Source organism: Mixophyes fleayi, chromosome 6 (genome assembly GCF_038048845.1).
Source record: "Mixophyes fleayi isolate aMixFle1 chromosome 6, aMixFle1.hap1, whole genome shotgun sequence".
NCBI lineage: Eukaryota > Metazoa > Chordata > Amphibia > Anura > Limnodynastidae > Mixophyes > Mixophyes fleayi.
Window position 1 is genome coordinate 4,184,732 of NC_134407.1, and position 14,055 is coordinate 4,198,786.

At 42.1% G+C, this 14,055-nt stretch overlaps 1 protein-coding gene across 1 annotated transcript in view; it reads left to right on the forward strand.

Moving 5' to 3' along the window:
- CCDC186 (coiled-coil domain containing 186) overlaps positions 1-11,954 on the forward strand; it is a 51,396-nt gene extending 39,442 nt beyond the window's left edge. The window contains exons 14-16 of the mRNA XM_075215634.1: positions 814-1,024; positions 4,879-5,098; positions 5,918-11,954. Coding sequence (XP_075071735.1) covers positions 814-1,024; positions 4,879-5,098; positions 5,918-5,998 — 512 coding nt within the window. The 3' untranslated portion in view covers positions 5,999-11,954. The remainder of the gene's footprint in view (positions 1-813; positions 1,025-4,878; positions 5,099-5,917) is intronic.
- The last annotated feature ends 2,101 nt before the right edge of the window (positions 11,955-14,055 follow it).

Below are 14,055 nucleotides of genomic sequence, written 5' to 3' on the forward strand. Positions count from 1 at the left end.
CGATGTCATACATGAGACATGTTGAGTTTCGCAGACCTAGAATAAACCCCCAAATTAGTGCAGGGTGGCGGTAAGGGAGCCATAGATGGTTACAGTTCTCTTCCGGACGCCGGCAGGTTATGTCGTCATTGTAGCGTCACGCGGGAGCGGCTTCCTGTGTAACTCACAATGCGTCTTTGTTCTCTGATACGTGTAACACACAGGACCTGTCAGATGCTTTGTGTTTTATGCTAATGGACTCTAATGGTAATATGAGTGATTCCACAACAGATACATATAGAATACGACTCCCCCATCGCTGACACCATTGTGTGCTTCAGCCGGAGAACAATGCACGGAGTGTTACATTATAACTGCGGAGTGCATTAACCCCCCGGGTAGCAGCGACATTTATGTTTCTCTCTATATATCCTGATGTATTGTTCCCACAGCGACCGTACAATATCTTCCTACAGGAACTGTCATTTACCGACGTTTCATTTATAATGGCTTGTAAACTCTTTCTTTAGAGATTACGTTCTTTCCAGTCTGTGATAAAGTGGTAACATATTATAAAAAGCTGCAATTTAGCAGCATGAAAGTAGGGACTGTAAACTCTGCAGAGACACTGTAATAGATAGATGGAAATAAATAGAATTCTATTTATTCCCTGTGTTAGTATATGTATAATATAGTAACCTAATGATTTTGCACCTGTGCTATAACGCAGTTTCAGTTTAATTTATTATATTGATCTTTATTTCTCCTGTCTGTATGTAACGTGTTTCTGAAGGAGTGAGGAGTGTGTGATTCACATGTGCGTTCTCCATACAGGATCTCTCAATGCGCGAAATGGCAACGAGGACCGGTCTCCGGAGAGCCTGGGGACCCCCGGGGTGGTGGACAGTTTCCCTGAAGTGGACAAATCCGTCCTGGTCGAGCGAATAGTTCGTCTCCAGAAAGCGCACGCCCGGAAAAATGAAAAAATAGAGTTCATGGAGGACCACATTAAGCAACTGGTGGAGGAAATTAGGAAAAAAACAAAGTATGTATGACACTGCCCCCTAGAGTTCAGATAGGAAGATGTCTCTCTGTGCTTCTATCCCCTCTGTACAAACACTAACCGCATGTTCTCAGCCGGCGCCCCCTAGTGGACATCTCTGCTCTGCGCATATTAATTTATAGTCATTCAGCTCTTGATCTGTAATAATTGACTATACTAACATCACCGGGATCCGCCTGGCTTTTCCCCACCAGTTGCCTTTGGGTCTTGTCCTGTTCGTTTTATGTCTGCTCCATCTCACTGTCTTGTTTCATCAACAACAAAAGAAACCGTAAACAAAAAAAATAAATTTAGATATATTTTTCAACCTTTTTTAAATTCTGCGATGAAATGATCCATGTACTGGAGGTATTTGTTGTGTCTGGTATTTTGTTTGTTTCACAGCTTTGTTTTATATGTAGTATGTACATGTGATTCCACCAATACATACACTGCGCCCACTGACGCGGGATAATCGGTACATACACTGGGTTTAAGTGTTTCTTCAAACTTAGGATTTGTTACTTTCATATAATTCACACTACTTAATAACTAACAAGGGATATTTCAAATAAAATCCAATTATTAGTAGATTTATAGAAATTAAATCAGAATATTGAGCTAGAAAAAAAGTAGAGTTTTATCGTGTTTAAGATCACTATTTATTTCTTATTATTATAATTTAGTTTTTCAGCTTTGCTGTTTCAGCTTATTGTCTTCCAACATTACATCTGATATAACATTTTAGTATATTTAGAATTTTTATACTTCTACCCAGCAATATCCAGTCCTCTCTTCACCTTTACTAATCATTTATTTACAGTTATCTTTGTTTATAATTTATCACCAATAATTATTTATTTTAATATCTGATTATTTAAAATTATATAAGTTTATCCTATGCAATTGTTTCTGTATATAACACAGTTCTTATAAGTGCAGGCAGGGTACTGCTTTCCTTATCAATTTGTGTCACTTATATTACATTTACGATATCCCTTTCATTTGTCTGTATCATGTAGTCATCTGTATAGTCGCTGTGGCCCCAGGAAGTCCAGTAACGGATGTGTAGTAATTAATCCACAGGGGCTGCAGGGAGATGGTAGATAATCCTGTATCTGCTGCAATCACACCCAAATCTGGCATAGATTGGTGACGTCTGGATGTGGTGGTTTTATGGGCAGTGTTGGGGTGCGATACACCATGTGATGCAGCATTAATAGTAGCGTAATAGGTGAATATGAAATGATGATATAATATATATATAGGACTGGGTCACTGGTCGGGCGTTCGGCTAGTTTGTAATATTTCTTATACTGCAAGTATCCTGCCCCATGCTGGGGTATTAGTGGTTATAGTTTTCCTGGAATTGCCCAATGTGAAGAGATGATTGAGAGAAAGTAACAAGCCGTCCACAGATATAAGGGGGGGCCCGGTACGGACAGCGAGCCCTCCAGGGGACAAAGCTTTGTGAATTGGATCTCTGTCTTGTCATGCGCGTTGCTGAGAGATTTGAGAAACAGCTGAAGTCACATTATCTCGTGTTATCGTTACCTAGTTTTTGAGATTGAAAAAATTCCTTCCTGACACCGTGCATAACAATTGTATTAACTTTTTGAATCGATCGCCCCACCTGTATAATGTGCATGGATCGGTAATAATTGTCAAGTTGTCTCCTGGTTTGTGACTTGTGTAATGTTTGTGGTGAGACTGTATCGGGCCCATTTCCCAGAAGCCTCTGCTTCAGCAAAGATTCCACCGTCTTCCAAACCTGTTGTATTAAGCTCAGTCCCTACAAGTGATGTTGGTTAGAGAGACTCCAGTTGTCAGCCTATTGTGGAACTACAAGTCCCAGAATGCCAGGCTAGGTAGAGGCTCGGCTCCACCTTAGAGTCTATAGACGGATCATGGACCCTCAGGCAGAAGTCACAAATATAGATCTATATATAATCCTTCCAGACTTAAAACAAACGCAAATAACATATAAATTCCAGCACTAACAATACAAACCGCAGCTGATATTCTGCAAAGTATTCTGTGATCCGTGAGCATTTACCGTCTGCTTCACTAGGAAATGATGGTTTCCAGTCTCCTGACATATTTGCACCCGACAGATTAAGCTGGCGGATGTCTGATCTGGAATTGCACCAATGTGCTGCAGGGTTCAGTGTTTTGTAACGAGCTAATCCCCATTTGTTTTACTATTTGAGTGATTCTTCCATCTTTATGCAGCAGTGAAGAGTTGTACTAGTCTGATTTCTTGGGGTTCTAGACCATCAAAATAAAAGAATTATCATAAATAGTGTCAGTCTGTCAGGAAGGTGTAAAACAGCCGGAGATGATAACTGCTGATTCACCATGTCCTGCGATTATTATATAAAGTGTAATAAACCCGATAGCACTATTTCTGGTTTATCATTTAATTACTTGTTTGTTTAGATAAGACACCGTTTATTTGAATAATCCAGGACCTTGTGGACATTTACCAGCTTATCACTTTGTAACACCAACAAATGGCTCTGCTAAAGTCTTTCTTTATATTTTCTAGTCTAGAGGGTCATTCTGGGCACCTGTATCCCCCTCGCCCACCACCATAAAGATTGTATCAGTCTATATGTTAGTGAAGGGATGCTTATGTTTGGAGTGTAGTGATGTCACTTGTGTCACATGACTGATTGTGAAGTGTTCCGTAACGGTTATCGGTCAGTAAAGTACCCCAGGGTGTGAGGATCAACTCATCACATATCATCTATTCCAAATTACAATGTGTCTCTTACAAGGAATAATATATGTTTTGTTTATATACCCCCTGCTGTAACATAAGCCGGGTATTAAGTCACCGTGGCGTTCAGGCGTGCACGTGGTCGCGGGACCCTACGGTAATATTTTACGCTTAGTGCTCAGGCTGATAAGTTGGCGGATTTAGAGAACACCGATTTATATTTGTTTCCATATTATGTTTATGGACCATTTGTCACTTAGTCTTCACGACAATGTAACTCATCAGCTTACTGGGAACTAGTGACATCATTTGTGACTAATATTCGTGAGACTAGGTTCCTAGTGATTTGCTGGGTTACTTTCTCGTGAACACACTTCAGCTGCCTCCAACCTGCACTGTCGGATAAAAGAATTGTATTTATTTTGTGGAGCAGTCGGTTGTCTCGGCAGCACAAGTATTAAACGTTAACATGTGACGCAAACACCCCCACGAAGGCGTCATTCTACAGCTTTGCTGCAAACTTTTTGTTTTACTAATACCGAAGAACAGATTGTAAGCTCTGTGGGGCAGGGACTTGCTATGCTTCTACTAATCCTGTCTGCTGTAACCTGATTTATAAATAAACTTTATCTTATGAAATAAGCCTTTGATTGACTTTAACATGATCCTGAACCAGTGATGAGACCTGAATGATACATTATGAGGAATCTCTTAATAGCAAAGCTGGAATAGCTGTTGTTTGATAGGAGAGAGAATGCAATCAATAATTATATATGGGAAGGAAAGAATGAAGCTGAAGACAGAGGGGCAGGTTCAGATGGCCGCGAGGTGCCGCTGGATATCGCCTCGATGAATACGGTAATGAAGGAGGAGATTTGAGTAAAAATGTGGACGCAATGTGTCGAGTGTTCCAGAGACGCAGTGCGGCACCTTGCGCCCAAATGGAATCTGCCCCAGGGTCTTGTTTAAGAGAAAAGAGCCGTTGTTAAACGCTGTTAGGACACGGCGCGGTGGGTGTGTTAATAGAGCAGCAGAGACTTCATGAATGAGAGAAAATGGCGCTTCCTCCGGTGTGTACTGAGCTGCCCGCTGCCGCCGCTGTCCCGCTTTCTACTTACCGCTGTTGTTCTTGCAGAATTATACAGAGTTATGTGTTACGTGAGGAGGCCGGGACTCTTTCATCTGAAGCCTCGGACTTCAACAAAGCTCATTTGAGCAAACGTGGTGGGATTATGGCGTCCCTGTATACGTCTCACCCGGCGGACAGTGCTCTGACGCTTGACCTGTCGTTGACGATTAATCGGAAGCTGCAGGAGGTTCTGGAAGACACTCTGCTGAAAAATATAACGCTCAAGGTGAGAATCTACTTCAGTAACGGTTACAATAATGCGCTCAGCTTTTATTGGGGAATGTCTGTCCATGTGCTACCGCACCCCCATACAGGAATCGGGGTGGGGGGGGAGAAGTAATACCTAGGTAGCCGTGGAGCACTCCGCAGTTATGGCATCCCTCCCAACTGTCCTTATTTAGGAGTCATTTGCTCTAGGACAGCTGGGAGGGGTGCCCCACTGGTGCTGCTTCAATGCCACATGTACCAGCGATAGGTGAACGGCTTCGAAGGAGTAGATTTAGGGGAGGAGCCGGGAGTCTCCCCGCTCTTAGGAAATCCTGGCCCCACCCCCGCGGTCCTGTGGAACACCCCAATGTGCCACTCCCCCATGGAGCACGGCTACATCTTCTACTCGAGCGTGTTGGTCTGATTAGGGACATCTAAAAGTTGGGAGGTATGACTATAGCCAGCTTAGTTGCCGCTTTATTCCAATCTCCAAGCTGTCATTGTAGTTAAACGGTCCTTCATATAGGGATCGGTAATCCTTGTATGTACTGCAGTGAGGTCATTTAGACAAAGTACCTGGTTGGTCCTTTAATGATCAGATTCTGATCTCGGCCCTCCGTGTTGTATGTAAAATCAGCGTAATTTGTTCAAATAGATTTTGCAGTCTCCTGTTTCTTCCTATCACTGGCAGAGTTTGTCATTGAAATACCTAAATTAATTCAAATAATACACTTACCAGATCCAGGTAATTATACAGATGATAACATTGATGTCTGATTTTCCAGCTGTCCCTTTATTTACATGATACGTGACGAGGTCAAATCTCTTTGCTCTACAGGAAAATCTGCAGACGCTCGGGACGGAGATTGACCGACTGACTAAACCGGAATGTCGCTTGCCGCCCGGCACGTATTCCTAACGGCGCACAAACGCTGATCATAAAGAATAACGCAGCACTTTCCCTTAAAACACTTGACTCCACATTTGTTCCTGAAATCAGGAATGTGCCCGGACACCCTGTACCCAATTGTAAGATACGTTCTATTACAAGTTATTGCACTAAATACGAGACGAACCGATGAGAGGGATCCCTAGTGACGTCGCTGAGGTTCATCTGTTTTATCGTATTCTGTCATCCTCTCTCCCATCACTAGACAAGAACTACAACCCCCAGCAATCCGGAGAGCCGTAGTTTCATGCATTAAATTATATACTATCTCGCTGCACTGAATGAATTGGCTTATACACTCTTTCTGTCTTGCTGATCAAAGGTGATCTATACAGGAACTAACAGGTTAATCCATCAGATCCTTGATTTTAATATGAAGATTTTTATTTATAAGTTGCCTTTTATTTCTTTTTCCCATGTGCATTAATTGCTTCACTGTGAATATCTGTTGTAATCTGCTGTTTGTGACGGGTGCGGGTCTCCGTAGACTCCATCTGAAGGGTCCTAAATTAATTTATTTACCCCATCCGGAGTGCTTCAGTGAATTCACATTTACAGCTAAATATCGCGGACTTTGTGGGAGCTGGAGAGAGTTAAAGGGAAATAATCGCACATTATAAGTCGCTTTACAACTTGAGGTTGGACAAATTGCCTTAAAGTAAAGGAATAGTAAAAATCATCTAAGGGTAGTTTTCCACTTGCGTTATGAAGGCTCATGTTAAAGGCCTGTTTGACGTGCGGTGTGTAAATAGCGCTTGCACTAGCGGTGGGACGATGACCTGACTCCATTGCCCCTCCCCTTAGGGATGTTGGGGGGGCTAGTATAACGCTATACCCTACACACATGTATTTACACATCCCCGAGCACCGAACCTCTGCACTATTCCCAGACGTTTCCAGCCTAAATTAGGTCTAATTAGATGTCCTGTTGTGCTGGAGCTATTAATGGGGGAAGTTGGTTTTAGGCCACGGTGTATAATCTATTTGGACAGATGCACATTGGTACGTGAGAGACCACCCATCTCCTAGCCCTGGTCTACATTACGGAAAAACACGTCTGGCGGGGGAGATTTGCAGGCTCCATTTTATTTAATTCATTATTAGAGAATTGGTCTAAAAACCTCTCGAGCTTCAAAGGATTTTTATTATTGTATCATCTGTGTTGATTTGATTAAAGAGCCTGAGAAATTGGAAGATTCTCAGATAGCGCCTGGTCTGGGGGCTTAATTTATTACTTGGGAATCCTTTGATTCTCGTGATCCTTGGAAAAACCAGTCCTGGTGTAACCCATCACTCACGTTCATTTAACCAATGTTTATTAGAGCATCTTCCTGTTGTACCTTGGGCAGGAAACCAATTTATGTATCAACATTTTTATGTATTTATTACTATTTTTAAGAGAAGTTTCTAGCTCGCTGTTTTGGTTTAAAAAGTGCAATTATCCGTTGATACCGAGTACTCTCCTGTGCGCTCAATGTTGCTGTATGATGATTGGATTCCTTGTAGTATGTGTTGTAAATGTTACTTTTATAAAGTGTCGTTAATAACAGCAATTAACACAACCAGTAATCAGCCAGTATCCTGGGGCAGATTAGTGACTGTGGCGAGTTAATGGCACCTTGTAGGCACTTGGCATAGAATTGAGTTGACCCCTAATTGCGCCAGACAAGACTACCAGTTCTTACAGTGCGATGTCGGGTCTGTAATCTCCTCTTCTTTCTGCTCATAGAGGTGCGTGTAAATGTAACTGATCATTTCAGTATCTTATTAACAGTAATTGCAGGTAGGAGCACGTTGCACAAGACTCCCATGGCACCTTGCGGTTAATTGAAGTCCTAGAGAAGACTCTGTGAGATACTGTCTTAGATCTGGATGTTAGCATTGAATATGTATTAGGACACTTTATTCCAGAGATATCGCAGTGTCCTGTTCCCATCCAATCAAAAAGATTATACGTTGTTATAATTCATCTGCTGTTGGAGCACAGAGAGTGATGTCTCCTGTGCGTTCACTGCGCTCAAACACACTGTTGATGGGAGGAGCGTTCCCCCGACACTGCGTTCCGTCCTCATGATAGCGTTTGAGCGCTATACGCGCCAGTCCTTTTCTAGCTAGCTTCCTAATATTCCTAACATGGCCAAACTGGGCACAGTAGCCGATCAGAGGTGGGACAGAGCGGCCGAATTAGGTCCTGCATGACCGGCCCTGAGGGCGCAGCTGGTAGATGATGGCGCACACAGACAGCGTGACAGGACCAGATTTGCCATCAGGCTGAACCCCTCTATCTATAGGATCCATATTGGGCATTGCGTTAATCTTGGCGTGCGCCAACATTGGGCCAGTTGCCCAGTATCACCAGCCATGTTGCTGCTTATGTGACCAGCACAACCTGTTGCTTGTTGAGCAGTAGTCCTTCACATTGAGAGTAGATGAAAGGGGGGTTCCATTGATGATTAGAACCACGTGTGGCTGTATAACTGACCTGAGAAGGAAATCTTGTACTTGGTGGGAGATTATCTGTCGTTGCCTTTATGTGAAATACTATAAGACAAAAGGGGTATTTACAGATAATTATACCATTATTTAGTACACACTAAGGCAGCGCGGGGCACTTCAGCGGTTGTGGAACTAAAAGTCCCAGCCTGCTGTGGCTGGAAAGAAATACATTGTGCCTAATGAAGAGAATAAAGACATGTAACCCCAGACTGAAGAACCAGATGGTATAAAGATTTGTCAGTGTTATTGGGGGGGGGTTGTCTATGTAATACTTCTCCTTCTGTGAGGTAGTGACCCACAGGCACCCGTATCTCCGGGAGTCTGAGTGGTTTCACACTAGGGGTGGAGGTTTTGTTAATGACTGGTTGTGTTTCTGCTGGAGATTAGTGTACGTGTGTCTGTGTACGGCTGATATCTGCAGATAGACCAGAGGATTATCAGATCCCGGCTGCTTCTCACTCACTGGGTGATTACGTTGTGTGTTTATCTGCAGAGCGCACGGCCTGGTAATAGTGAGCGCACAGAATTCACCAACAGCCCCCCCATTACTGACGGCTCGTTGGGTGCCCGAATTACAGCTAAGGGGGGACTGGAGCCATGAATGTGAGATCTGAATACTATTTTATTGTGAGGTCTTTATTACAGTATATGGAATGGAATCAGTTAGTGATATTACATTATTGGGTGGTTACAGATACTTATAATCAGCTGTGTACTGTACTTACATTCATCATTATACCCTGAGTGTGTGGCAGGTCTGGAGCACAGCAACGCCATGTAAAGACTCCCATAGTAGTGTGTTTAATCAGGGAGGTACGAGGCACCGCAGCTCATGAGGTGGAAGGTCCTGAAGAAGGGACTCGATGCCTCATACCTCCCTGATGCCAAGTGATTTCACCAACATATCTGCAATCTCAATGTGCACCATGTCCTGTTTGCATGTGTATAGCGGCCATCTTGTATTTGCATGTGTGTGGCGGCCATCTTGTATTTGCATGTGTGTGGCGGCCATCTTGTGCCCCGTTTCTTCCCCTTTATGTGATGAAATGGCTGCATGTCTCACAAGGATTTGCAGGATGACAGAATTTTGGTGTCACTGATTGTGTTGTGCTAAAGATCGGCTTATAGAAAATGAGGATTATTCCAGTGTGTTTCTCTGTTTCTGACCGTATTTAAGTAGTTGTTGTAGTCTTTTCTGTAATTTGCTTCTATGAGCTGGACTCCATGTTTTTCTGCCCATACACTCCATGGTGGGTTTCTTCAAGTAGCGCGCACCCGTCACTATGCACAGCGCGGCAGCCATTTTGTGGCGTTATCCAGCATCTATGAGCGTGCAGCCTGTCTACCTCAGTGATACCCGCATTATTACTTCCTAGCGAATAGATGGGCTGCGTTCTCGTGAGTTGTCTGACAAGATGGCGGCCTCCGCTGACGCTGCGCACTTTACTGCTGTGTAGCATTTATTTTACACTCCGCGTTAAATAATTATATTTTATATTCTAGTGCGGGACCCCGGGGTGCGCTCTGTTATATAACGGGACACAAACACAGCGCTTCTCGCTGCCTCACACGATTCCCAAATCCAGATAAATGCAGGTATGATACCCGTGATAACACTGAGAGATCCACCCAGGTGCACTCCTCTCCTGGCATGCAATGCCCAGCGCTCGCCCACATATCTGCCAAAGCGCTACACATTTACCGGCTGTCCGGAGGCCATTTTATCCTTCCTCTAATACCGTTCCAGGTGTTGTCTGTATTCTCAGCCTGCGCCGTAAGCTGGCGCAGGTTCAAAGCAACGTCTTCCCTTCCTCTCCGGCTGCTCATCAGTGATCTCTCTCCGGAGCCTCCTTTGTTATCACTTCTGTTTATTTCACAGTCGATGAGAGAAAAACCCTCTCTGGTTCTGAGGAGTCCGCGTCTTTCTCCCAGAAATATTCCGGTGTTTAGAAATGATTTGTGGTCTTGCCAAGTTTGTGCGATATCCGTATGTAGGAAATTAGGGGAGGGGTCCGTTAATGATCCGCATTAGATAAGAAGGGGCCATAGTTACCCTCAGTAGTTGTCGGACGTCTCCACCTATTCACATGTGTAATTGTGACACCGATTCAAAGACCTTTACACTGGTAATATCTCAGTGTGATTTCAGGACGTTATTATAATCCTTTCCCTTCTGTATAATGTTATGGTGTGTCCTGATTTATTGTTCTGAGGGGAAAAAACAAATCTTTTTAACGTAATTATGTATAAAATTGTATATTAAAGATTTATTTTTTAAGTATGGCGTGTGTCCATTGTATATTCAGAATAATGTCTGGATAATCTGCGTACAGCGAAGGCTCGTGTAACGGAAGTCTGCGCAGAACGTTCCTAAGTTTGCGTAAATTTGAAACATTCATATGCTTGAGGCCAAAGTGATTATATTTACTTTACATAAAATGATTGTATTTAATTTATGTGGGATTATATAACTGACTAGAAGTATCATATCCAGACCAGGGCTCAGAGAGCAGCCACCGCTTATGTCTATAATACTGGATATATCATTAAAGTAGAGCTGACGCCTACACAGAGTGGAGGCAGCCATCTTGTGGGCGGAACCAGTAGGCAGCCTATCGGTTTGCTAGGAACCAGTGACATCATTGAGGTGCTTTATGAATATTCATGAGGCAGTAGTTGTTACATTGGTATAAATATTACCTCCTCCCACAAAATGGCTGCCTCCGCTCCGCCTATGTGAGGGGTCCACGTTAAGTCACATACAGCAATCTCCCAAACAGAATTGTAGTGTTCGGAAACCCTGAATTCCAACCTGTCCTACATAGAGCCGTGAATAATACGGGATTTACACTGATATTTGGCATCAGATGGACGCTGCTATCTTTTAAATCATAACTTTCTCCTCCACTCCCTGTCGGGCATTTTGAAATTTGCAAATTAGTAATATTTGTCTGTGTCTGTGACTGCGATTATGTCCTAAGACGGAGGGTGACCAGACTTTATATACATTATTACCGTCTTATACCTTTATGTCCTTTGTGTCATAATATTGGTGCTAACTAGTCTTCATATGGGGCTCATCAGCTAATCTGCTGTCTGAAACTCAAATCCACTGGTTATATTACTTGTCTGTCCCACAGAATAGTGAATACATCACTTTTGTCCTATTAAAGCCACAAACTAATACACCAGTTATAGAATCTCAAACATAGAATAATGTTGTTAATAACAGAACTGTAGCACTCCATTAACAACTTTGTACCAATGAATGAAGTTTAATAAACTGAATTTTCTGTTCTGTACATGATAAACTACTTTATGTATCATATTGATTTGTAGATATCTTGTATAAATTATTAAATTGAATGACTTTGATTATATATTCTGTATATGTTGTAATTTCCAATAAATGATGTACAGATGAACCTGACTCTAGTTTTGATCTTTTTCTGGTCTGGAATGAGGGTGAATCTCACTGATTATGGAAAACTGTTACATTGTTCCATATAATACTTTCATTGCTGTACTAGATATTTTGTACCCAACGAGTTCTCTGTAAAGCTTTACTATGTATTGTATAGATCGCCCTGGTCAGAATCACTCTAAGCACAGCGATGCTAACCATTGTGCTGCCCCATTAAACATATATTAACTTCATCCATAGTGATCATTTTTAATTTTGGTTCAGGAGCGACTTATAGTTTCACAACATCTGGAGGGCCGCAGGTTGGACAGGCCTGGTGTAGTCTAAAGAACTAATTCTCATTAATGACCGGACTCCGCTGCCGGTCGGAGAGGCTGTTTATTATGTAGGGGTGGTTGGATGCTGCATTTAGAGCTTCGTCTCGCTGCCGACTCTCACATTCACAAAGAAAATTCACCTGTAGGGACCAGTTCTGGTGTAAGGTTTTCTAAAATGAAAGTTTGTGAAACCAAATTGTTACTCTACCAAATGTTATATTTATATTTGCAGTCAACAGGGTTTGAGAAACTTAATCCTAGTGTTCAACATTTGTTACAGAAAAACCTACAACTAAAATGCCAGGTATCCTGTCCACATTAATTTACATGTTTCATGCGTAGACCTGTAAGCTCCTCAGACGACTGAATGAGCCGTTTGATGACACCTGCAGGGGGCGCTGTCTGTCCGTGTACTGTTACCCCTCGTACAGCACTGAGTATAGTAAGTGAGATGTAACCAGATTTTTTCCACAGTTCCTAAGTTACCATGAGAAGGTTTAAGCTTCTTAAAACAGCTACATTTGTCTAACTGAGCCCCCTTCTCTTTCTATAGTAGCCCCCATAACGGGATCTGCGTGGGACCCTTCTATAACATTTATTACATGCATTTGCTTAAGGAAGAATGTCCAGCGCAAATAACAATACACCAGGAATAATAAAAATATATATAAACCAATCGGCATGTGTGAAAGACAACCCAAAATAATATTATTATAAAGCTTTTATTCTGCCAATAAACCGTGGCCCTATATATTGTAAAATAAATATAATATAACAAGCAATTGCATATAAAGGAAAAACAAATATAACTCAAAAATCAATAAGTGCAAGCAAAACAATAAAACATAAACAATATGTATTAGTACGTAAAAAAACACATTTGATTCATAAATGTAGCAGAAATAAAAGTCACTATGGATCCAGACCCTAAAATGCACATATGAGTCTATAAGTACTTAGGGAGATAGCGACCCAAAATGTTAATAACTCAAGACCATTATGCATTTGTTTATCTTTCTGGCGTCATCCTTTGATTTCAGCCACGTAGTTGTATCATCGGGAAGAGGTCATTGCCCTGGTATATAGCACATTTTTGCTCTAAAGAAAATTCTGTCCACAGAGCGAATTTGTTCGTTATTAAAGGTCAGCAAAATAAACATATCTGTATAATGAGATAATGATATCACTGACGGTGCAAAGATAAAGCAGTGTATACAGTACTAGTTACAGTAATACATCTACAAGACAAAATAATTGTTATCTGAAGGTGCAGCAGCCTGTAGACCCGCTGTGTGTAACCATGTACTTAACTTGTGTTACTATTCTCTTTGTTTTCCTTTTTAAATAATTAACCTCTCCCTGATACACTTTTCTTCTGTTATTGTATCTGTACTTTTCTTGCAGTAGTCTGCATGAGAGACAAGGAAACTATATCTGTGGTTATAAATGTATCTATATCCCGTGTATTTCGTTCCCAGGGAATCTTCCCGGTCTCCCTGATGGGCTGTCCTGCCAGTCGGAGGCTGTTTATCCGGCTGTGTTATTATGTCACAGTGATTGATGTCGCCCTGAGGAAATCCAACTGACTCATTCCCAAACTCTGCAATTAGTAACTCGTTACCTAGCAATTATGTTTGTCAGTTTTAGAGAGGAGCAGTAATAGTCTGTGGAGCGACCGCACCAGGCCCGGATTGTCATGTTCAGCCCCCTAGACCTATGCAAGATTGTTATCTCCATCCCCCCTGCTTAAATCAACCAATATTAATGCTTAATGCAGAAAGTAAATCTGA